The sequence below is a fragment of the Lactuca sativa genome, chromosome 6 (assembly GCF_002870075.4).
Source record: "Lactuca sativa cultivar Salinas chromosome 6, Lsat_Salinas_v11, whole genome shotgun sequence".
NCBI classification, from domain to species: domain Eukaryota; kingdom Viridiplantae; phylum Streptophyta; class Magnoliopsida; order Asterales; family Asteraceae; genus Lactuca; species Lactuca sativa.
The window spans coordinates 13,897,849-13,923,004 of NC_056628.2; the positions used below are offsets into that span (position 1 = coordinate 13,897,849).

The following is a 25,156-nucleotide window of genomic DNA, read 5'->3' on the forward strand; positions in this document are numbered from 1 at the left end:
CCTATTAAACATCTATTATTATCACACGTGGGATTCCATCGAAGAATGTTCCATCATAACATTCTCATTTCTGTAACTTCCTTTATTCTTATACTCATTCATCAACCAACATTCGAATACCTACAACATGGCTAACCTAATTGATACCCTATAAAATTTTCATTTAATTTCTACTAATGAATCATACAATAACAGTATAAGTTAATGGTGTACCCCATCACCTAATCTTGGACATCCTTAAGAATGTTCCATCACACTTAGGATTCCATCCAAGAATGTTCCATCACAACATTCTCATTCTTCAACTTCCTTTTTCCTCTTATACTCATTCATCAACCAACATTTGAATACATACATCTTGGATAACCTAATTGACAACCTAGAAAATCATACATTTAGATATGTGGTCTAAATGTTGGACATCCATAAGATTATCAAGATATATTCAAACCATTACTAGATAAATGCTGAAAAATTAAGTAAGAATGGCAGCTATATCCCAATCAGTAACTGCAGTTGACACCACTTTGTGTCACATTACAACTATTAGATGACTACGTTATACCTTGATGACTAAGAGGTATATCAATGTTCCTATTAATCAGGTGTTGTTGAATAAATGGCAGTGGAGGTTTTGTCATTGACTCACATGATTTGTGGGTTAAAGTTATTTGTTCAGTTCATGGTATGAAATGTAGTTTTGGTCTTGAAGATGGGTTAAGTTACAATGTACTTGGTCTAGAATAGTCAGTTTGATAATCAACCGCATAAGAGAGTCATTTAGAGTGTGTTTAGGAGTTCATTTGAAGCTTCTTATTGACTATTTGGAAAAAGCCAAGTATTCTTGGCTCTTTGAAATCGTCATTTTTATGCCTAAACGTTAGTCTTTACCAAACACATTTTTAATTTATTGGCTTTTTGAAAAAGCCAATAAGTTAATATGTCATTTTAAAAAACTCCCTTAGTTACACTCTTTTTATTGAAAAATATTGGCAACAACTCTTATACCATCCTTTTGACGAATGTTTAGCTTGGAGAGAGCCCACTTCGTGATAGATTTTCAAGACCTTATTTGTTGAAAATTGATAGAACTAGCATAATTACAGACCAGATCGTAAATTTTATATGGTGTTGGTATTGGTGTCGATAGATTAGGGTGGAGTGAAGAGGTCTGATTTTCGGATTTAACCCAATTATAACACTCATTTAGCTTTTCATTTCAACTGTATAAATGATCTTTGAGTCTTGATTCTTTGGGTGTTTTCACAGTAAATTATATCTTAAGTGAGATTAAGGTTACTCTTGATGTGAAAAGTTATGAGACTAGGCGGAATATATTTACTCAAAAGAAAGTTAATATTATGACTTAGACAACGTATTGGGATAAGGTATAGACTCGAAGAAATTTGTCTAACAGGGGTATTGATTTAGAATCTATATTATGTCCTATGTGTCAGAATCGGGTGGAGCATACTGATCACGTTATGATCCAATGTGGGGTGTTGAACGTGATTTGGTTTCAGATAGGTCGTTGGTGAGATTTACAACTTCCAATGTTTTCTACACTTAGAGAATAACTTTCATGGGTGGATACGGTGAAGATGACGACTTTACAAAGATTGTGTTTGGAATCGGTTGTTATGACTACTTTATGGGTGATGTGGAACTTCATAAATTTTTTGGTGTTTGAATATGAAAGTCAGATGAATGATTCTTTGTTTGATAAAATAGTTTATGATTGTTAATTTTTTTTTGTGCTAGTGCATAGAAACTCTAAGTTGAAAGTCAATTGTATTTCTTGATCACAATATAATGTTGGCTACTACTTCTCTACCAGTGTTTCGTTTTGTTTCTTCCATCTTGCTCATTAATATCATTAGAACCCTACACTTTGTCTTCATGACTTTGCTCACCTCAACCATCACAATAACTTGAATATCGGAGTACATTGTTGTGCCTCTACTCAAGGGATACAACAAACTATTTTCCTACCATTACAATATTCATCCCCACAATAATCTAAAATCATTAGAACCCTACACTTTGTCTTCATGACTTTGCTCACCTCGACCACCATAATAACTCGAATATCATAATACATCATTGTGCTCTACTCAAGGGATACAAGAAACTATTTTCTTATCATTGACTCGGATCCAATTTAACTTAAATGCCCTCTTTTCAACATTTACTAAAGCCTGCTTCGGATCATTCGAGTATCGTATAAATACAAAACAATTGTACCCTGGATCTCGAATCACCAAATTTTATTGATGTATAATCAGTTACCTTCATTTAAAAGAATCGTCATTTCCAATACCCATGAAACTACTCACGTCATTTGATACCGTAAGCAAATTCATTCTTATTCCTATTCATATCTAGTCGTTTTAGATTCACATTGACGCCATCACAACAATATGGAAACAAGAAAAAAAAACATTATCGGTATTAGTATACGAATAGTATATATAAAATAATAAAATTAAAGGGTAAAGAGATGTTGTACAGCATGCATCATGACTGTTATAAAGGTATACGCATTGAATACGATTGCAAAGAATAGGGTAGAAATCAGATAAAGCATGATCAAAGCACGTAGCATTCATTCCATTTCATTCCTCCACCTAATTCGAAGTACCATTAACATTTTTCACTCACGTGCACTAGCACGTGCCTTGCCTTAACGGCATCACTAACTTCAGCACACTTAAACAACTTGTCCGTTACTATTAACGGTAACGGAGTTTACCTAAATATTTATATATTTATATATATAATAAACAAATAATTAACTTCCTAAATTCGTACAAAAATTTCCTCAGATATCCGAAACCCGGTTCTAGAGCGAAACGAGCGGATCCGACCCGAATATATCTCCAAAATCATTGAAGTAATCATCAGCGGGCCAAGCACCAAACCCGACATCAATGGCGGAATCGATGAACATGTTCACAGGATCGGAGTCTTGAAACGGAGTACCAGACAGGCTTGTAGGGTCGAAAATGCCGGGTATGATGTCCGGGAAATCGAACAGATCGGAGGTGGAAAGAGGAGCGTCAAAAGCATGGAAACCGGAGAACTTCTCCAACGCCGATGCGTCATCATCTTTGGTGGTATCTGAAGCTTCGTTTCCAGCGTCGTTATGAGTTGATTCGGTGGTTGAGTCGTCTGTGGAAGGGGAGGCGAAGCGTAGAACAGATTTCGGTGATGTCGCTTTGTTATTGTGAGAGTCGTCGCCGGAGTTGTAATCAGAAGTCACCGGAGAGGGCTTCTTCTCCGGTAACTGGAGAGTTGCAGGTGGTGGCACAGTGAAGTTAGTAAGCGCGTCGGGTCCACGTAGTTGGATAGCAGCGTGGTCGTAGACCATGGCAGCTTCTTCTGCAGTATCATATGTACCCAGCCACAGCCGTACACGTCGCATCGGATCTCTGATTTCAGCCGCCCATTTCCCCCACGGTCGTTGCCTTACGCCGCGAAACCTTTTACCTGTATTAACTTTTAACCTCTTCTCAGCCGTGGAGTTAACTTTTCCGACGACTTTCTTCCTCCGACTAGACGCCGTTCTACTCACGCTTTTGTTTCCATTCCCGTTTCTCAAATCTTCTCGCGAACGAGTCTCGATTGTAACTTCATTAACAAACTTCCTCACTCTTCGCCGGCCATCACACTCACCCCCTTCGTCACCGGAAGAATCAGTTGCATAGGCATCAGTCACTGATATCCTAACAACTCTAGGACCGGTGGAGATGGCATTTGTTTCCCGATTGGTGGATTTTTCTCCGACTGATGTGACCAACGACTTAGTAACCATTGTAGTGCGGGTTTTGTGCTCAGTGAGCTTGACACAATCGAACTTTTCTGGTTTACCCATTTACTCTGCTTTCAGTGAATTAATCAAATATTCAGATTCGCATTGGGTGCAAGAGGAAGATAGATAAATAGGAACAGAGCGTGCAAAAAGAGGAGATTCCTTTATCGATTGAAGAATAAAGATGTTTCTATGTAGAGAGAGAAAGCGTTAAGAGTACTCGTGCGACGGAGGCCATGGAAAAATAGAGACAGGGGCTCAATGTAGAGGGGTAACCTTTTTACCGGTAAAAGGAAAAGGGAGAGGAATCGAGGAATAAATCGATGTTGCAGAGGTCAGTGAGTGTGTACGGAGGTGATGGTATGAGAGAGTGTATCTATGACTTTGCTATTTCCGGTGAGACATAAAGGTAAAGGGAAAGTACGGAGTAGGGAGGTGGAAGGTGCAGCTAGGAGGAGCTCCGGTGTCTGAACTTTCCGGCGTGCTATTGAGGTTTGGAAGGAGAGAGAAAGAAAGTGGCGTGAGGAGTGAAGAGTGAAGACGGAAAGCCTGCACCCAACTTGCTATTTTATAGGGTCCTATCATCAAGAATTTTTATATTGATTTTTTTTTACACCAAAATAAGAAAATATACTAATTTGAAATTCAAATAACATTTTTTTTCCAACCATTTCTTTTTTTAGAAAGATTACGATTAAATTTACTTTCGTATATAACTTTTTTTTTCATATTAATATAATATCAAAATATCCATTTCAAAAATCGAGCAACATCATTTTAGTAAAGTTCCAATAAGATAACATGCGATCTTTTACTTTTATTACTATGCGAGAATTGAGAACAATAAATAAATTCATCAAAAAAAATTCATGTGTGTGTGAAACGGTGCGTATATATCTATATAAATTATTTTTTAAATATGATAATTCATTTTCAAAATCTAATTGTTAGTATTATATTTTATAATACAATTTGTCTAATCAATTTATTACTTTTTATTAAAAAGTTGAATAATATTAATGATTAATGATTACTTGTTATGATGTTAAGTACGATGGAAGTAGAATCCTTGGGAATGGGATTTGATGGGAATCGAATCATGTATGTCGTAACAGAAAAACCGTTAAATGGATTCCGGTAACGTTTTCCGGCAGAGGGAGAGAAGAGGAGAGGGAAGGAAGAGGAATCCGTGACACGTGATGTCTGTTTATATTAATGATATTTTGGAAGAGGTTGGTGATGAGTCAGCAAATATTGTGTAATGCGAGCACCTCACGTGACACAAGCAGAGTAGAGGACTCCGTTAATTCTCCCATGCTGCCACGTCACTTGTTTTTTTTCACTCCCCCACCGCTACTTTTTTTTTTTTTTTTTTTTTTTTTAATAATCACATCCGTATCTCATGGCTTGATTAATTAAATTAACAACATATTTTTACATATGTTTGAGGTGGTAAATGCTCTATTTTTACAATGGAGTTCTAGGATTTTAGCGATTGAGGTATGAAATTTTATATTGAATATCTAAAAGTTCAAACTTTGATTATATAAAAATATTATTAATGTTCGATGATGTATCTTTTACATGGCATATTTTGAAACAGGTTTACGTAAACAATTCAAATAGTACAATTCGCATTCTTTTATTGTGATATAAAGAGAAAAGGAGGAACATTTATGTGTATGCCATAGGCAGAGTATACATTAAATTACTAATTTATTGTAAAGGTACACAAATCTATCTATAAGTAATGAGCATAATCAATGGCAACTTGATAACTTTACCAAATTTGATCAAACTTATTTATTACACTAAAACATAAAACGTTTTATTTTTAATAATAAATTATTATCATTATAAGTGGGAAATGACTTAAAATGGTAATATATTTTTTGAATTCTATATATTTGATCACTGAATTTTTTTTTTTTTCATCCACATATCCTTCAACCTGTTAAAATGTATACATTTAGTTTTTATGATCAGCAGTTCAGGTTAGCCGGTAAAAATGACTTAATAGAATAATATATTTTCTCACTTTGTACATATTTGGTTCTTAATATTTGTACACATTTAGTCCTTAATATATTTTTTTGTTGAAAAATAAATCATTTTTGATTTTGTACTAATTCAGTACTTATGAATATTTTTTTTATATTTTCTCATGACATCTTACGCAGGACAAATATTAATGAGGTTTTTGAGGCTTTTGATGCTTATTTCCATCGCGATCTCGACTATTTGGTTGTTTAGGTTATGTGTTCTGAACATCATAACTTCTTCATAAGATCTCAGATTTTAACGATCTATATATCCATGTGTTCATATTTTAGTCTACTACAACCTTCATTTAGATTACTCTCATTAAAAAGTAATATATTGTTACTTACGATCTTTATATCCATACGTTTTTTTATGAATGCATGTATGAATGTTTTTTTTTTATAAAATCGTAAGTACAAATATATTATATTTTAACAAGAGTAATCTTAAGAAAAGTTGTAGTACACTAAAAAGACGAACACGTGGATATAAAGATCGTTAAAATCTAATATCGTATGAAGAAGTTACGATGGTTAGAACACAAAGCCTAAGCTAAACCACAAGACCTACGCAATCAAGCAGTCTAGATCGCGATGAACATAAGCATCAACAACACCAAACACTTCATCAATGATTGTCCCACATAAGTTATCGTGAGAAAAACCTAAAGAAATCATTCATAAGAACCGAATGAGTACAAAAACAAAAAACACTTATTTTGTAACAAAAAAATATTAAGGACTAAATGTTTACAAAGTGAAAAGTATATTACCTTCTTAAGTTATTTTTCACGATTAACCTGGAGTAACCGGTCATAAATATTGAATATGTACACTGTACAGTTTAACAAGTTAAAGGAATAAATGTGGACGGAAAAAAAAAATCTCAATGACTAAATATGTGCAAATCAAAAATATATTACCCTTTTAGCTCGTTATCCCTTTATATGTTGAATATTTTATTGTATATAGAATGTGTTTGATAACTTTGCAAAAATATTGATAACTTTTCACTGTATTTAATTACATAAAAAAAAAACTAAAATCCATGTGTGTTGCATTTAGATCAGAAGATTGTTATTTAAAATAATAGCTAAAAGTTTATATTGTCATAGGATTTTTTTTGTTTTTATTATTGTCTAAACTAAAAGATAAAAAAAGCTCCAAAACACTCAAAAGTGTTGTGTGGACACTTTCAAAATCTTATTACCCAAAAGCTTATTCCAATAGCTTTTGGATGCTTTTAGCTTTTAATTTTTTTCCAAACAGTTTTTTACAAATAAAAATTACAGTTTCTACTTTCCAACTATCAACTGGTAGTTATTTCTACAAAAACACGCCAATTGTATGTGTTGTTAGATTATATTTTCAATAACATATAATGTGTGGATGTGGGAACGAACATATTTGATCAAGATATTGAATGATGAAGACTACCGTTGGCATGATTGTAAATAAAGAAGAAAATAATAAAGACTTTCATTAGTGAAATGGTTTTAGATGGTAACATAAATATTTTTTAGAATTAAAAAAGGATTTGATGGATATATAAGGCTACACGACCTTGTTACCTGATAATTGATTATAATCAGGAAAAATCTCATATAGACATTATCACAACATAATACATCTATATAAAGTGTGGGTGGCTGTAAATAATTCTAAAAAACAAAGATATTTTTTAGAACGACAAACACACATCAATTAATTCTACTTTTAATTCTATACATTTTGTCAACCATCAGACTTGAACACTTGACCAGTTAAGAGATAGATATATTTCCAATACACCTACCTGATACCACTAAAATACAAGCTTTTTGGTCAAAATCAAAGACCTTTATTCCATCAACTCTCAGAAAATATAAACCATTCTTGCCAGAAGGGGAGATATGGATCATACATGAAAGTGAAAATATACGATCTAAAAAAAAATTGATTTATGGATGTCTTCCTTCTTTTCTTAAAAAATGAATAATCATATATTGCATCTTTTTCGTTCTTAATCCTGCACAATTTTTGAAGAAAAAAGTTCTGATTTTTTTTACAATTATGATTAAGTTTAAGACAGAATACAATTTATTTAAATTTTCAAATTTTCATATATGTTACATAGATTTTCATACGCTTGATTTTTGTAAATAATAAACAAATGTTAATTTAAAAAAAAAATCATTCAATTGCTAATAATGGATTTTTAGGATTCCTAATTTTTCATGTTCAAATAAGACGAAATTATCATTTTTATATTTTGCAGGAAAAAAAACCAACATAAGACATGTTTCCTAGGAAACAACAAGAGTAACAATATCATAAGTATTTACAAATTACAAGCTTAAATTTGGATATTTACTGCTGGACCAAGCCGGCCCAAGTTCATTGGGTTTCTGATGGTCCAAAGGCCAAACAGTTTATAACAACGGATCAAACAAAATATTGCCGTCCCAATTGTTTGTTTCCAACGTTCTTTTCTTTTATTAAATTTATATCTAATAATATAAAATCAAACAAATATTATTTGCTTAGTTTGCTAATGATTAATATCTATTATTAATTATTGTTTCGAAAGTAACATACTTTCAGTCCATGTTATATTGTTAGAAAATTTTATTATTCAAAAAGATAATTTGATAATTTGAAGATAAATTCATAAAACACACATTCAACACTCATTTTCTTTCCTAAAATACTAATCAAATGGAATTACTTTTTAATTTATGTATATACATGTAATGTGCCAATGAAGATTTTTAAGAGTTTATAATGAAAAGACCAGTTTTAGACAAATATTACAAACACAACGGTCAAATAACTTTGTTCATTTCAAATTTAAATTGCCGTCACGACAACCTACGAAATTACACGTTTTCGTCATTACTAATGATATTTAGGCCTCTAATATTTAAAAAATAACAACAATTTTATTATTATTCAGTCAACGTTATGTTTAAAACAATCATTTCGATCTCTCCTAAGTATGAAAGTTACATGTCCAAGGTGATGGAGTATATATTCACCTTCAAAACTCGCTAAGATGTCATATTTGGTATTCACTAGTGAATAAATATTCTACAACGTATTATTTTGTAAACATATATAATCAATTAAAGTAGTATATAAATTTTAATAAAATCAAGAAAAGAATTTTTTTGTTTTTCTCTGCACAACAACATAACTATAATTATTAGTATATTATAAAGCATCAGAGCACCGTGCTCCTAGAGTTGTGGGTTTTTCTCTACGTACACTGTACACAACAAAAAGCCATTTTATGTGGTTAAAGCTAAAAACAAAAAAGAATAATAATTATTAATCCAAATTTGGAAACAACATTATTTTAATTTTGTCTCAAAAGATAATTCCAAACCAACTTGCTAATTATGTTTTTCCACGACTTATTCCTAAATCATTAGAAAGGGCTTTATAACGTTTTTTTACTTAAGTTTTTCGATTTATATAAAAAAAAGTTCTTGCTAAATTCTAATATGATATTATTTATTTCAAAAATAACAAAGAAAGCATGCAACTATTATGCAAGTATGCAAACATATCTTCTAATTTTTTCAACTTCATACATACTTTATATCTTATGATTTTTCGGCTGTCATATATGTGACAAACAATTTTTGCGTATGCCATATATTACTTAGGCAAGTGCATGGTGTTAACTTGGAGCAATAATTCAAAAGTATATAGTTAAATTATTGATTGATTAGAGCTATACGTTTTATCTTGGAATATGTTTCAATGAATCAAACTTTCAAAAGCATTATATTGAAGGGTTCTAATTATTATTATTATCACGAGGATACAGTTCTTGAAAGTATATTTCATACGTCAAATATTTTAAAAACAATAAAGTATAAACAAATAATTGTTCATGAGCCGATCATATTAAGGTGTACTTGTTTCATTTTAAAATTTAAATCAATTTAGCTTAATTACAATTATGAAGGGAATGTTTAGGAGAATAAACATTAATGAATGTTAACTTAAAGCTTGAAATCAAAATAACGTATTGCTTGGGTGTCATCTAACAACTAGTTAATCATTAAGGTCTCTTAATCAAGGGTAGAGACTTGGAAGACTTCAAAATTTGTCTTTTGAGAATGATAGTTTTAATATAATTAATCCACATGCCGTTTTGTCTCTTATTGAATTTTGGATTATATATTATCATTTGGTGCTTATAATTATCCCCATGTTATTTTCCCCATAAGATATTTGTCATATTCCTCACATACATTTCAATATAATTTGCATTGGCTTTTGTTCTGCAAGATTTATAAGCTTTTGTCAATGTTAAATAATGTTTTAGAGGTTAATTGAATCACAAGAAATGTTATATTTAATGAAGTTTATATAGTTCTATGTTCATGTGTAACTACTTATTTAATATCTTGACCTCAATGGTGGGTATTTAGTATATACTCAATAACTAGTTATCCAAAAGACCAGATGAAAGCCATATGAACGGTGACGATTATTTCATGTAATTAATGATTAATCATTATGTTGAGTTAAGAATTTCAATAATGAAAAATAAATAAAGAGCAAAAGGACAACTAAACAAGTATACTGGATGAGACAAAATGCAAGCGAGATACATATTAAAATAAGCCACTTTGAACTTTGTTTTGTCTTTCTCTCTAATAACTTAAAAACACTTATTTGTATATATTTGTAATTACGATTTGCATGGGGTTTTGGTTAAACATGGTGAGGTAGAAGTCAAAATCTGCATCCAACACCCAATTAGCCTACTTTTTGGGCCACTAAACTCAAGAACATGAAATTAATGTCTTGTAAAGATGTGGTAACAGGAAGAAAAAGAAAAAGAAAAATCGAGTAAATAGGATTTAGAGGAAAATGTTGTAATTATTGATCTTCGGTATCCGCTAGAACTTAGGCGGGTATGCTGATGCCTATAGAAATTGAAAGTCACATATTCTCAAACAAAATCGAGAACGAATGGACCTGGCCCAAAAGGCAAATGTAAATGGAGTATCGAACGTGACAAATTTTTTTGGGGAAAATATAGCACATGAAATTTTTTATATTTGGTTAATTTGGTCATTAAAGATTTTTTTTTTGGTACACTAGACCAGTAAACTCGTATATGACCTATTATTTTAGTCATTTTATCTATTTTTAAACGGTTTTCCGGTTGACATTTTATATATGTCAATTAATATATATTTTTTGGCTAATCCGATGCCACGTGAAATATGTCACGTCAATTAATGATATACGAACCTTAAAGCCTTTCGTCTTCAACTATCGAACTTCAATCGTCTTCATTATTCAGTTGTAAAAGAAACTGATTTTGGGTTTGTGAAGCCTTCCTGTGATCGAGCTGAAGAAACAAAGAAGTCGGAGCAATGACACAATTGGAACTTAATGGAGTGTTTGTGATGGTGGAAATCAACTATCAAGGGGTATTTAATCGAAATCCTTTCTCTTACACTGGTGGTGTTAAAACCATCTTTAATGATGTCGACTTTTCTTCTATGACTTATTCTGAGTTTGTGACCTTCTACGAACGTTTCATGCATGAAGAGTGTAAAAAGATTTACTATTGTGAACCAGAAAATTCCCTGATGGAAGGGCTTAATCCCATTTCAGATGATGTGGAATATGTTGCTTTTATTTTTGATGCTTATGGAACAGATGGTGTAATTTCGGTTTATGTGGATTATATTGGGGTTGGTGTTGATGGGTGGCATGATGAAGATAATGATGATGATGAACATGAGTCTTGTATTGATGGTGAAAATGAAGATAACATAGACGAACTTAGGAATGTTGCCTTTGAAATTAATGAAGATGTAGTGCATATGAATAGGACATCAAATGATCCTTTCTTGAGTAAGTTATGTGTTGCTGATGAGGATGATAACAACATTGTAGATGATGATAATGGGAGAGAAGTTGAACTTAACATTCAAACTCATTCCATATTTAATGAGCTATTACACTGGAAAAAACAAAAACCAATTCTAGGGATGAGATTTAAGGGTCCAGGGCAAGTAAAATCAATGTTGTGCAACTATGCTGTAGCTAATGGATATCAATTGTGTTTTGAAAAAAAATGATAGGAAAAGACTTTTGGTGAGGTGTAGCAAGGGTGCTTGCACATTTAGATTATGGGCTTCTTGGATGAGTGATGAAGAGAGTTTCCAAATCAAGTCACTAAAAGCTTATCATAATTGTGTTGGAACTTCAAGTTTGGATCATTGGTGACAGATGCATGGATTGGGACTCACTGTACCAAAGAGATTGTACAAAGTCAAAAAATAAGTGTAGGGAACCTTAGGGTAAAGGTAATGTCCAAGTTTGGTATCCAAGTTAGTATAGGGATGTAGAAGTCTATGTAGACAACATGTTTAGCACAACCACATTTAGGAAGGCATATAATTACAGAATTGCCCCCATGAATAGCAGTGACATGTGGCCAGAGACAAATTATACTCCACCATTGCCTCCAATTAGTAGAAGGATGTCTAGTAGGCAAGCTACTAAGAGGAAGAAATCCACTACAGAGAATACATGAGCACACATGGTTTCTAAGGCTGGAAAGAAAATCAGATGTAGTATTTGCAAGGAGATAGGTCACAACAAGGCCACTTGTCCACGGAGAAGGCCCCAAAAGTTAAATGTGAAGAAACAGAAGAAACAAAAAGTTTGTGTAAAGCAAAATGCAGGACAGGTAAAACCATTTAAAATTTAAATTTATTTACATATGATTTGTCACTAACATAATTACATCATGTGATATAGCCATATAGGGTAGTATAAGTGAACCACAACAACATGAAGATATTGAAATGAATCCAATTGAGATGGATATTACTCAAAATGATATGCAAGTTACTCCTACTAATGCTGAATCCAGTAGTGTAGGGGATTTTAGTCAGTCTATGCAATTTACTCCACCTCGAATTTATGAAGGTGATGAGGGTGTTGTAGGTGAGGAGACTGTTGTGGGTGAGGAAGCTGAGGAGAGTAGTAATGTTCAAGATAATGAGGTTAATCCTAATGTCCAAGTTGTTGATAATGTTCAAATTCAAAAGGTTGTTCCTGTTATCCAGGTTCAACATGTAAGGGTTAGGCCAATTTCAGAGATTTTGAAGAGGATAAGGAGAAGAAAGTCAGAGAGAATATTGAAGATGAAATTAGGCAAAACAATTGGTGGTGTTGATGATCCAGGAAATACTAAGTGAAAAGCTCTTGTAATTGATTGGTGTTGATTTTTACTTTGTGTTATTTGGATTTAAAGTATGTATGTTAGGATGATGGTAATTTGGATTTAAAGTTTATGTATTAGGATGATGGTAATTTGCATTTATGTATGGTTGGTTCCTTTTAAGTTCACTTTTAACATAAAAGGGTATTTTGGTCATTTATGTATAGATGGTGCCTTTTTAAGTTAACTCATGACAGAAAAGGGTATTTTGGTCAGTAATGGATATATGTTGCCTTTTTAATGAAACTGTTGACATGAAATGATATTTTACTCACTTATGAAAGTATGTTGCCTTTTTAAGTAAACTCATGACATATGGCTTTGAATATTTGTGCATGAAAAAATTTGGATGCATGCATGTGAATGTTTTATATGGTCCCGGATATGGTTCTATAATGGGTTCAAAGATCCTATTTTTCCATTATAAAAACACCCACTGACTACTAACTACAAATGGTCCCCATACATATAGTGTACTTCTACATGGACCACTTTCTAATTTGTTCCCAAAATGAAAACATACACAACAACCAATTTAATTAAATATAGTTGTTTGGAATACAGGCCATGCATATGTTTCAATAACATCAACATCTAATTATAGAAAATGCCCTATACTTGGGACTTTGAATATTTTTTTTACATTTGTTATCATATGCCCTTTCATTAGGGACTTACCACCTTACAACATCAACACATCAAGGTTGATAGCCCCAACTTGTAACTAAAAGCAGCTTCATAACATATAAAATGCCTATCATTACTGACTTTCTAGTCTGCCTTTACAAAAATTACAAGGGATCCCAAAAACAAAAGCTTACGCCAACCAACCTAACTAAGTACAATCACCCCCTAACTTCAAAACAAAAATGACCAAGCAAGCAAATAACAAGGCAATTATCATCCTGTACCTACCTATTGCCTTCCTTGCATCAAAAACTTCTTTCTCATTCTTTGCCACCTTATACTGCTCCTGTGATAGCGAAACTCCACTTCAACAATCCTTCTCCTCAAATTGTTCATCTTAGACAAATCCTCTTTAGCATCCAGTTTCTGCTTTAGAGAATATAGAAGGTTTTTGTAGTACCCTTCTGCCTGTTCTTCATCTTACCATTCAAAGAAGCTATATTTCTTCAACCTAGTCTATAAAAAGCCAATAAAATTAGGGTTTGATTCACAATCACAAATCATCTACCTTTAATGTACTAACGAAATGGGTTTGATTCATAATCACAAATCATCGTAAAAAAGCAAATAAAATTAGGGTTTTTTAAGCAAACAAAATACAAATCCACCATGATCGTCTTTACAGGAAGAAACAATACAACAAACCATAAAATAGTAAGTTATCAAGATCAGGAGTATCGGGACCTACCATACTGTTTTGGCAATTCTAGAAACGCCTCCTAGGGTTTGTTATCTTCCAACACATTCGTTCTTTAGCCAGAACGCCACAATCACAAAGCTTTACCCCTTCTCACGACTGAACATGAGTCACTTGTAGTTGATTCCTTGAGGTGGATGGCTCGAAGACATTGTTCTTCATGACATAAATAGTCGGGGGAAAGTCTTTAATTTTTCAGAAAAGGGTAAGTAACACTTTAATGGAGGTCTGATTGAGGGTTTCAATTAATAAGCCTAGTTCTACAAGTGGACTTCTTCTAAACATAAGCATCTCACGTAAGCTTATTGGACACATCAGCGTGCCACCTAAGCATTGTAACCGATAAACCTTCTAATTTTTTAGATAATGGGGTAATTATTAGGTCATATACGAGTTTAGTGGTCTAATCACTAATGTATCAAAAAACATTTAAGGACTAAATTAGCCAAATGTAAAAAGTTTCATGTGCTACAGTGACATTATCCCAAGTATTTTGAAGGTATTATATATATATATATATATATATATATATATATATATATATACACACACACACACACACACACACATATATATATATATATATATATATATATATATATATATATATATATATCAAATGAGATCCATAAAAAGTTAAGAACCTTAAGAACCACTCTTTTTACCTTATAAATAATACGATGTCTCAAATATATGTTTATTAAGTTTAAAAGGGTATTTTTGTCAAATGTATGTTTATAAATTAAATCATCAGACATATTTGATCAATCTTATCTCACAAGACAACTTCTCTTTCTCTCTCTCTCTCTCTCTCTCTCTCTCTCTCTCTCTCTTACCTCCTACCGCTGCCGACCACCACCACCATCGTCGGCACCACTGTCAACACCATCGTCGTCGCCGACATACAACAATCTTCAGATCTGGAGCATTCACCTTCAGATTTAGAACCCTCGACATCAGATCTACCATCACCACCGAGCGCCACCTCCTTCCACCGTCATCTATCTCACCAACACCGACTGTCGCCTTCCATTAGCCGCTTTGCTTTGTTGGAACACCTAGAAAACACTATACTATATTTCGAAGTCTGAATATGTTTTTTCTCCAGATCTCCAACGTTTTAAATCTGATGAAACACTAGAAAACTCTTCGATCCGCTTCGCCGGAATAACCAATCTGACAGAGTATGAAGCTCTTTGTCGCCTCCAGATCTACTTATTTATTCAAACAACCACTGGAGACCGCCTTTATCTTCAGTTACATCAGATCAAGTTAGATATGATGTGGATATGAGAATTTAGTGTTATTATACAAAGGTTTTTCTTTCTATTTCATCATTCCATCACAGGATCTACAACGAATCTGTTCCCCCACCGTTGGTGTCATTGTCGGAGCATCAAAAATCACAAATCACAGTAATCATCTCAGCCTACAGGTGCTAATCTCAAACTCGTTCTATTCCGGAACTTTTGAACTTATTTTTTTTCTCTGATTTGTTCCATCATCGGCGAAATGATTGTCTGATTTGTTCCAGATCTATTATGTGTCGCCTCCTTCTTATCTCTAACTCGTTTATGTCTCTGTCTCTTTTATCTCTTGTCAAAACACCATCAAATTGACATCAGATCTAATGTGTTTGTTCATTTTCAGGTTAGATCTAGTATGTGTATGGTGTTTACATTGATGGTATTTACAAAAGGAAGTTCTAAAGAAAAAAAAAAGATGCACACAAGGTGTTTGATGAAATGCCTCAATGAAATTTGGTAAGTTATTAAGCTATGAATTTAGTTGTGAATGCATACTTTTTGTGTATTAAACTATGAAGTTTGTGTATTTAGTTGTGATATTTGTGTTTAAAATTGTGAATTGAATGCATTAAGCCGTGACTTTTTTTGTTTAAACTGTAAATTAACTATATTAAGTTGTGGGTTTTGTTTATTTAACTATGAATTAACTGTATTAAATTGTGAATTGACTGTATTAAAAATTTTAAATTGATAATATGCTTTTGAATGCATACTTTTTTATATTAAACAGTGAATTTTCTATATTAAGTTGTTTATTTTGTGGTTTAAACTATGGATCGACTGCATTAAGTTGTGAATTTTCTTGTATTAAGTTGTTATTTTGTGTTTTAAACAGTGAATCGACTGCATTAAACTGTGAATTTTCTGTTTAAATTATGAGTTGACTATATTAACCTATGAATTAATTGTATTAAGTTGTGAATTAATAGTATTAATATGTGAATTGACTGATATTAAACTGTGATTTTGTATATAAATTTTTTATTTGCTTCTGAAATATAAGATTGAAGAAACACTATATACATATATGATTTTATCTAATTTTGAATAGAATACGTAAAACTTAAATTGTAAATATTTGCTTAAATAAACTATGAAAGAAGACTAGTATATAAATCTGAAGGTATATGTGTAAGTTTTAAGTTAAGAATATGGTTGTAAATGTATAATTTTTTGCATTAAACTGTGAATTTTATATATTAAGCTGTAGATTTTGTGTACTAAACTGTAAATTCATTGTATTAAGATGTCATTTTTTAATAAATTTTTGTTAAAATATGAATGATCTATGTATGAATGTTTGTATTAATTTTCATGTGAACATATTTATTTTTGTGTTGTATAAATATGTAAGAATGTATTAGTTTTTATAATTGTTTTGCATTTAACTCTGAATAAGTAATTTAATTGGTATATTAAATTGTAAATATAGTTATTAAGCTATCAATCAATGATTTTATATACATATCAGATTTAGAAGGAGGAGGATGACGGTGGCACAGGTGGATGGTGGTGACGTTCGGTAGTTGGTGGTGGTGGTAGAGTTTGAGTTTAAATTTAAATATGTAAATTATTGTATAAATGATTGTATTATGCTATGTTCTGAATTTTATATATTAAACTGAAAATTGATTGTATTTAGTTGTATATTATGTATAAATTTTATGTTAAAATATGAATAAATATATGCATTAAAATTTTTAATTGTGTATTAAAGAATTAATATGTCTATTAAACTGTGAATATGATATTTTAAATTGTGAATATGTCTTATACACGATATATTTTTTTAAAGAAATCTACAATTTAGAAAAAATAGAAGATTGAGTTTATCAAGACATAAATCTATTTTTTCATTAAAATTTTGTATAGTTGGTTGCAAAAATAAAATGGTATGTATTAAAAAGAATTACAAAAGAAATGAGAACTAAATATTTGTTTTATTAAGATGTGAATATGACCAGAAAATGTCATTAAATTAGTATTAGTCCAGCAGTTGTCCGACGACGGTCGACGGTGGTATGGCAGCTGTCCAACAACAAGTGGCAATTAGTTGTAATTAGGGAATGTAAAGTTTGTTTAATATAATTTTAATATTTGATAAGTCCAAAATGCCCTTAATGAAAACATTTTTAAAAAAAATGGTCCTTAGGTTCTTAACCTTTTTGGGTTCTCATTTGAAGCACTCCCAATATATATATATATATATATATATATATATATATATATATATATATATATATATATATATATATATATATATATATATATATATATATATATATATACTTTGAAGGTATTATATTTTGTATATATCTTTATTTTATATATATATATATATATATATATATATATATATATATATATATATATATATATATAGTAAAAACATTTGAACCTAACTCTCTCTCTCTCTCTCTATATATATATATATATGTATATATATATATATATATATATATATATATATATATATATATATATATATCACTATTGTAAAAAATCCCGATTAGGTCCCGATTAATCCCTAGGCTCTACTCGACCGATTAGAGGACACCTAGCGATTAATCCCTACATACATAATGAATGAAACATTATAAAATGACGAAATTTTAACATATTGAAGAAGTTTTATCTCAATGGAAACTATTTGAGGCATGATTAGTATTGTATTAATCATATTAACCTATTATGTTATCATATTAGTGATATTTACGAACTTTGATATGATATTAGTCGTATTTAATATTTTAAAATTCAACAAATTAGCAATTATTGGTCCCCGATTAATCCTCCGATTAATCTCCGCCTAGCCGATTAATCCCTTGACCCCAATCCACCGACTAGCTAATGTCGAACGTTTTTTACAACCTTGATATATATATATATATATATATATATATATATATATATATATATATATATATATATATATATATATATATATATATATATATATATATATATATATATCAAGGTTGTAATACCTTCAAAGTACCCAAATTTTCGGCTTTTTTTTAGCGAATAAAACAAACGAATCACTAAATTAATCAAAAATTATATGATTCTAAAGAAAATTAAAAAAACATTTCAATGATTCATTTTTACGATGATTTTGTTGATATTCACTAAAATTGTAATAAATTGAAATTTTTCTTGATTTATTTAAAAATGAATCATGAAGGTGTTTTTTGGGAATTTTTTCTTATAAAACATCTTATTTTTTAATCATCTAATGATTCATTTCGTTTGTTTGCTAAAAAAAATATGTGTATAAAAAATTTCTTACCTTCCTACCAAAATATTTTTTCTTAGAGAGAGAGAGAGAGAGAGAGAGAGAGAGAGAGAAAAGAGGGTTAAACTGAGAAAAAAATGTTGAGAACGAGGGAATGAATCTAAGCCATTCATTTTGAATATACGTTTAAGCGCTCAAACGTATCGGGCCGACTGAACGGATCATATTTATATATGAATATGTATATGGATATGTATATTCATATATAAATATATACGAATTACTATATTCATATATGAATACGTATATTCATATATGAATAAGTATAAATGAAGTGATTATTCATAAATATAGCGGAGGTGGCGAAGGTGGCAATGGTGATTTGTTGCGGTGGTGGTAGTGGTCGGTGGCGGAGGGGAGGTGGTAGATTTATATATGAATATACTTATATTTATATGAATATATGAATATTAAGCATCCTCCCTCGTGCCAATATGATAGAACGTTTTGCAGCAAAAATAAATAATTTGTTTCTTGATCCAAGTCTTTTTAACATTGTTTTGTCTCTCCTCTCCCGTTAAGACCTTCAGTCATTTCACTTTCAGCCATTAATGCTTCTTTTGTAACAGATTTAGTTATCTCTCTGTTTCATTCGAGCAAACACTAGAACACAAAGCACTCTTGGGTTTCTCCTATTCAATCGATCCAAATCCAATTTTCATATAACTCATGTAACCATTCTAATACGTGAATAAGCGTTTTTTGCTTGATGATTCTTTAATCAGATGACTGTTTGTTCAAAAATTTCTTCTTTATTATTTTAAAGGAAACACACCTAATCGCTAGTAGCTTGCTGATTCATTAAAGTACAGTTCTTTGCTTGGTAAAGAGAAAAGATCTAACATGATTGAGTAATATGAAATGGGACGTCTTATCTAGTATTATTAATGCTAGTGATTGCTTACATAAACTGGATCTAGTTGGGCTTTGAATACCAAATGATGTAAATAGCCTCAAACAAAAAACATAACAACCCACGAATAATCTCTATGCTCTTATAAACAGGCCGGCTCTAGGGAGTTCAAACTTCAAAGTGTTCAATCGTACAGGACCCCGAAAATCATCCTATTAACCTAATAACGTTATCTTATATATAATATTACAGCCATAATTAACCAAAAATTTGTTCAGGGCTTTTTTAAGGCGTGCCACTTATAAACTATAAACCTTGGTTCGATTCTTCTTGATGGCTTTTTTAATTATTTGATTGCTTTATATGATAATATATATAAGCAGGAACATTTGTGTGGCACATGTATTACTTTCGATTCCTCTAAAGCCTTTCCTTTGGATTTTAATTTGTTGCGCTTACTTCTATTATGTTAATATTAATCACTACTGTTGGAATTATGGTTCTTATTTATAGTGATAATTATATGTCTCATGACCACGGATATTTGAGATTTTTTGCTTATATGAGTTTTTTCAGTACTTCCATGTTGGGATTAGTTACTAGTTCAAATTTGATACAAATTTATATTTTTTGGGAATTAGTTGGAATATGTTCGTATCTATTAATAGGATTTTGGTTCACACGACCTGTTGCAGCAAAGGCTTGTCAAAAGGCGTTTGTAACTAATCGTGTTGGCGATTTTGGTTTATTATTAGGCATTTTAGGGTTTTATTGGATAACGGGGAGTTTCGAATTTCGTGATTTATTCCAAATCTTCAATAACTTGATTTCTAATAATGAGGTCAATTTTTTATTTGTTACTTTGTATGCTATTCTATTATTTGCCGGTGCGATTGCGAAATCTGCACAATTTCCCCTTCATGTATGGTTACCTGATGCAATGGAAGGGCCAACTCCTATTTCGGCCCTTATACATATACTTATATAACATTTTATATACTATTTTTATTTTATTTTTTTAACTAAGAGGCCTTTAAATATATTTATATAATATTTTATTTTATTTTTTAAAGTTATTTTTAAGAGACATTTTTTCGTGTTTGCACAGGACCTAAGATAAGTCAGGACCGACCCTGCTTATAAATTTTTATATGTAAACGAAATATAAAAAACGTTAATGGTTAACATGAAGAAGTAGAAAAGTAAGTTTGGTCGTCCAAGAGAGATGCCTATGTAATGGCTTTGGACCAACTACAACAACAACAGTGTTGACATAGGCTCTAGACTCTAGTGTTGATTGGTATGTATTTTGAGAACACGATGACGATGGGCATAAGCACAATATAAAGTATATCCACTAATCACTATACTATATCTCTCATGTTTAGAATGGAAATAAGGGTAAAAGAATGAGGAAAAAGTAGAATCGGTCCAAGGAGGAGAATATGGATGAATAGTATATTGTTACCTATAGGTCCATTAGTGAATTTTCTAAGAACATAATTTTCAAATAATGATTTATATGCTAGTTTGATTCAACTTTTGGAAACTCTACAAATTATATATACCAAAAATAGATGAACTTGGTAAACTGCATTACATTGTGCATGGGAAACAATTGCATGTCATAGACGTACCTTTCTAGTCTCTATTCTAATCACACGGATTGTCCGAAAAGTCTTTTTACGTATCAAAAAATGATCTCGCTAATACACTAGACCTTTAAACTTGGAAAAGATGCTCATTTAATGAATTGTTCTAAATTCTAATAATGATCTAGAACCTATGAAGACCTTTAAACTTGTGAGAAAATAATCTAACTTATAATAACAAAATGGAGTAGGTTGCCAAATGGTCTAGTTCAAATTACAACTTTAGTCCAACTTTGTATTTTGTTGTTGTTTTTGTCCTCAACTCATAAAAATTGATTGATCTACAATTTTGGTCCATGCTGTTGGCATTGTTGTCTTCATGTACAATACAAGTTTTAAAAAATCGACACAAAAGGTCCTCATGGTTTCAAAATTTATGACGCTGGTTATTTTGTTCAACACCATTAGACCCCCTCTTAATCAATGGTAAAATATGATTATTTTGCCTTTTTCTTATGTTTTAATTTTATCAACCATTTTAAACTTTAATCAATACAAAATCTTGATTATTTTCTCTTTTCTATAAATAAGATGAAAAATCAAATAAAGCCCTAAATCTAGGTGGTGGTCATCGTTAAAAGAAGTGAAGGAAGAAGGACAAGATGAGAGTCGGTTGTAAAAGGAAGGATAGTATTAGTGGTGGAGGCAAAGGAGTAGGTGACGAATTCTCAAAGCAAAAGGACAAATTCACAAATTCACAAAACACTGACGGAGACAAATATTATACCATTTTCACAAAAACAGTAACCAAAAAATCATAACAAAAAGACAATTTCTCAAAGGAACGTCAAGATTCAATGCAAAAAAAAAAAGTTGCTACTGATTCACTGTTCTTTGATATTGCGTTCTTAATTCTGATAAAATCCGTCCTATTTGTTATCAATCCAGGCTAACTTTTCTAAACTGTGGATTTTGTTAAGATAAATACAAGAAATGGCAATGTACTTTTATTATAGAATCATACTTGTAATTTGTATTTTAATTTTTTTTCCTTATCAAGACATTATTACACTTTGAACAACTGGGATTTTTTATACTATATAGCCAATCACAACTGTGAAATAAAAGCAGCAACAAACTTGAAAATCTTGAAATAAAAAGCAAAGGGTTAAAGAAGAAGAGTTAGATATAGTTTGGAAAGGCAAATATTTTTCCATACAAAATTAAAAGCAACAGGAAGAGCGTCTGAAGGAGTTCACCTTTTCCCTTTTTTTTTAAAGTCTATCTTACAATAGACGCATATTAAAATTCCACACATTTTTTTTCTTGAAATTAAAAATAAGCAAAAACCCACAAAAGGAAAAAGATAAAAAGGTGCCCTTCCTTACCAGTAACAAACACAAACACATCAGCAGCAGCATCATCATCATCATCATCATCTAACCCATGGCATACTTTTGGGTCCAGCTCCTTGCAGTTGTCTCATACTTGTTCCTATCCGTCTTGTACATGTGTGCAATCTCAGGGACCAAAGGGTCATCTGGGTTCGGGTCGGTCAACAGAGAGCAAATCGACAACAATACCTACACACACACACACACAAAGGGCAAAATCGTCATTTCACGTTTCCCATTTCATTCTGGAGTAATAGAATGTTGAAAAAAGTTAAAACCTTGGAAATGGTAAGAGCAGGGCTCCATTGTTCCTTCAAGATATCAAGGCAAATGCTGCCATTGCTGTTGATATTGGGATGGAAAACCTTTGTCCTGAAAGCTACCTGGAAAAGAGGCAAAAGGGTAATATTTCATTTAACAAACAGATCATTCTTCAATTTTCAAATGAGTTATTTATTATATGTATATACCTTTGGTGGCTTAAATGGATAATCTGGAGGGAAATGAATGGTAACTAGAAACACTCCACCAGCATAAGGACTATCAGGAGGACCCATAATTGTAGCTTGCCAGTGAAACATATCTTCTGCCACTGGGCCTAAAAATTAGATAAACAAATCAAGAATATCAATCACCTTCATATTGGCTTACAATCACCACCAACAGATGTTCATAAAGTCTGCAGATTCTACCAATTTCAAAAGGTTACAATTGGGACACTTTTCCATGGAGGTGAGCCACAAGAAGCAACAAGGATCTGATGTAGAAACTTAAACACCTAATACTAATAGTCCAGTCTATTTCATTTCCGATTAACATGTCAATACATCATGGATCTCGTATGACTACAGAATCCGTCATGTAGCAGGTTTACCTAGAGATCGAATCATCTTTCTAGGAAATTGGACACACAAAACGAAAAACCTAGGAATTGTAGTGATTATTTCACGAACGATTAGCGATATCGCAGTTGAATCGCAGCTTTGGTTTAGAATTTAAACGTAGAACGTGGTGGATCAAAATTAAGAGTCGGGGAAAACACGGAAATATGATCTGAACAGATCGATGATAATACGATACCTGCGCTGCAAGAGGTAGGAGGATCTTTCTGAAGATCCTTGAGTTCTTTCAAGATCCGCTTCGAAGCCATCCTTTACCGCCACCAGGAAATCCTAAACTTTCCGCAAACACAAACCCTAATTCAAATTAAAACTCGCAAACAACACGATTGAATACATGATAGCTATATATACAGGAATCCATTGAAAATTGAAAATTTTAACAGATAATTTTGAGAGAGAAGGAGAAAAGGGGGGCAAATTACCTCGAAGATCCTCACCTCTGATTATTAGAGTCTACTTTTTTTCTGAAAAATCGGAGGAAGCTTATGGTATTCGGAGAAATGTCTTTTATATAGATATTCTCTCTCTTCCGTCGGCTCTCCATTGGTCCGCATACCCTCGTCTTTTAGATTATTACCATTTTGCTCCTCCTATTTTCAGAATATTTAATTTTGGTATATTTGTAAAGATATCAGGTGCTGTTTTGGTCAAATGGAAATGAAAAATGAATTAAAAAGTTCATTCTTTTTGGAATTAAATCTATCAACCACACATATATTTGATCAAATACCAAACTCTTCAAAAGATGTCTCCTTTCCAATATTCAATCTCACAACCACACATAGCACTTTGAAATATATATTTCCTTATAAGAATGTTGTTCAAAACATTATTGTTAAAATCATAATTTTGTTTGTGAAATCGTGACATATTATGATTATAAAGGCCAAAAATAATCTGGATCGCAATAGGATCGGTTTTGCAATGAGATTGAACCAAAAATCATATGACCCTATAATGATTTAGGCATACCATTTTTTCAATTTCATCTTTAGTGTCGGAAATTGTAACCTTCAAACTCTTCATTAACACTAACATCGCATATTAGTTCAATAATCAAAGACAACCTTAAAATTTATTTTTTCTACTCGAAATGATGTCCAAACACACAAAGTGAGGAGGAAAGGGGAGTTCTTGAGAGGATTTTTTAGAGTATTTAAAAGTAAAAATGAAGATGGTGAGGGGTGGTGACTTCGGTCGGGAGCAATAAGAAGAGAGGGGAGGGATTGATTGTGGTTATTACACGATGGTTTAAGAAATCCTAGCCTAGATTATCATTAAACAATAATTAGGTGGCAAGCTTACAATTAACTTGATTTCTCCATTTTTT

At 31.7% G+C, this 25,156-nt stretch overlaps 3 protein-coding genes across 3 annotated transcripts; 1 reads left to right on the forward strand and 2 right to left on the reverse strand.

Moving 5' to 3' along the window:
* Positions 1–2,586: 2,586 nt before the first annotated feature.
* LOC111918775 (ethylene-responsive transcription factor CRF1) lies at positions 2,587–4,359 on the reverse strand. Its single transcript, XM_023914398.3, has one exon. It carries the CDS (start codon positions 3,872–3,874, stop codon positions 2,843–2,845), a length of 1,032 nt encoding a protein of 343 aa, XP_023770166.1. The 5' UTR covers positions 3,875–4,359; the 3' UTR covers positions 2,587–2,842.
* Positions 4,360–12,412: 8,053 nt separating this feature from the next.
* LOC111918819 (uncharacterized) lies at positions 12,413–13,076 on the forward strand. The gene is made up of 2 exons (XM_023914444.1): positions 12,413–12,562; positions 12,642–13,076. Exons 1-2 carry the CDS (start codon positions 12,413–12,415, stop codon positions 13,074–13,076), a joined length of 585 nt encoding a protein of 194 aa, XP_023770212.1.
* A 9,622-nt stretch (positions 13,077–22,698) lies between these two features.
* On the reverse strand, positions 22,699–24,390 carry LOC111918774 (ubiquitin-conjugating enzyme E2 10). The gene is made up of 5 exons (XM_023914395.3): positions 24,249–24,390; positions 24,005–24,096; positions 23,395–23,522; positions 23,203–23,307; positions 22,699–23,113 (listed from the first exon to the last, which is right to left on the reverse strand). Exons 2-5 carry the CDS (start codon positions 24,072–24,074, stop codon positions 22,970–22,972), a joined length of 447 nt encoding a protein of 148 aa, XP_023770163.1. The 5' UTR covers positions 24,075–24,096; positions 24,249–24,390; the 3' UTR covers positions 22,699–22,969.
* Between the last annotated feature and the right edge of the window lie 766 nt (positions 24,391–25,156).

What these genes read in the sequence shown, in the direction of transcription:
- LOC111918775 (XM_023914398.3), bottom strand. Translation starts at nt 3,874, where the DNA reads ATGGGTAAACCAGAAAAGTTCGATTGTGTCAAGCTCACTGAGCACAAA.
- LOC111918819 (XM_023914444.1), top strand. Translation starts at nt 12,413, where the DNA reads ATGGTTTCTAAGGCTGGAAAGAAAATCAGATGTAGTATTTGCAAGGAG. An exon ending in TAAAGCAAAATGCAGGACAG is followed by an intron (nt 12,563 to 12,641) that starts GTAAAACCATTT and finishes ATAGCCATATAG; the next exon opens with GGTAGTATAAGTGAACCACA.
- LOC111918774 (XM_023914395.3), bottom strand. Translation starts at nt 24,074, where the DNA reads ATGGCTTCGAAGCGGATCTTGAAAGAACTCAAGGATCTTCAGAAAGAT. An exon ending in TCCTACCTCTTGCAGCGCAG is followed by an intron (nt 23,523 to 24,004) that starts GTATCGTATTAT and finishes TCTAATTTTTAG; the next exon opens with GCCCAGTGGCAGAAGATATG. An exon ending in CTGCTCTTACCATTTCCAAG is followed by an intron (nt 23,114 to 23,202) that starts GTTTTAACTTTT and finishes GTGTGTGTGTAG; the next exon opens with GTATTGTTGTCGATTTGCTC.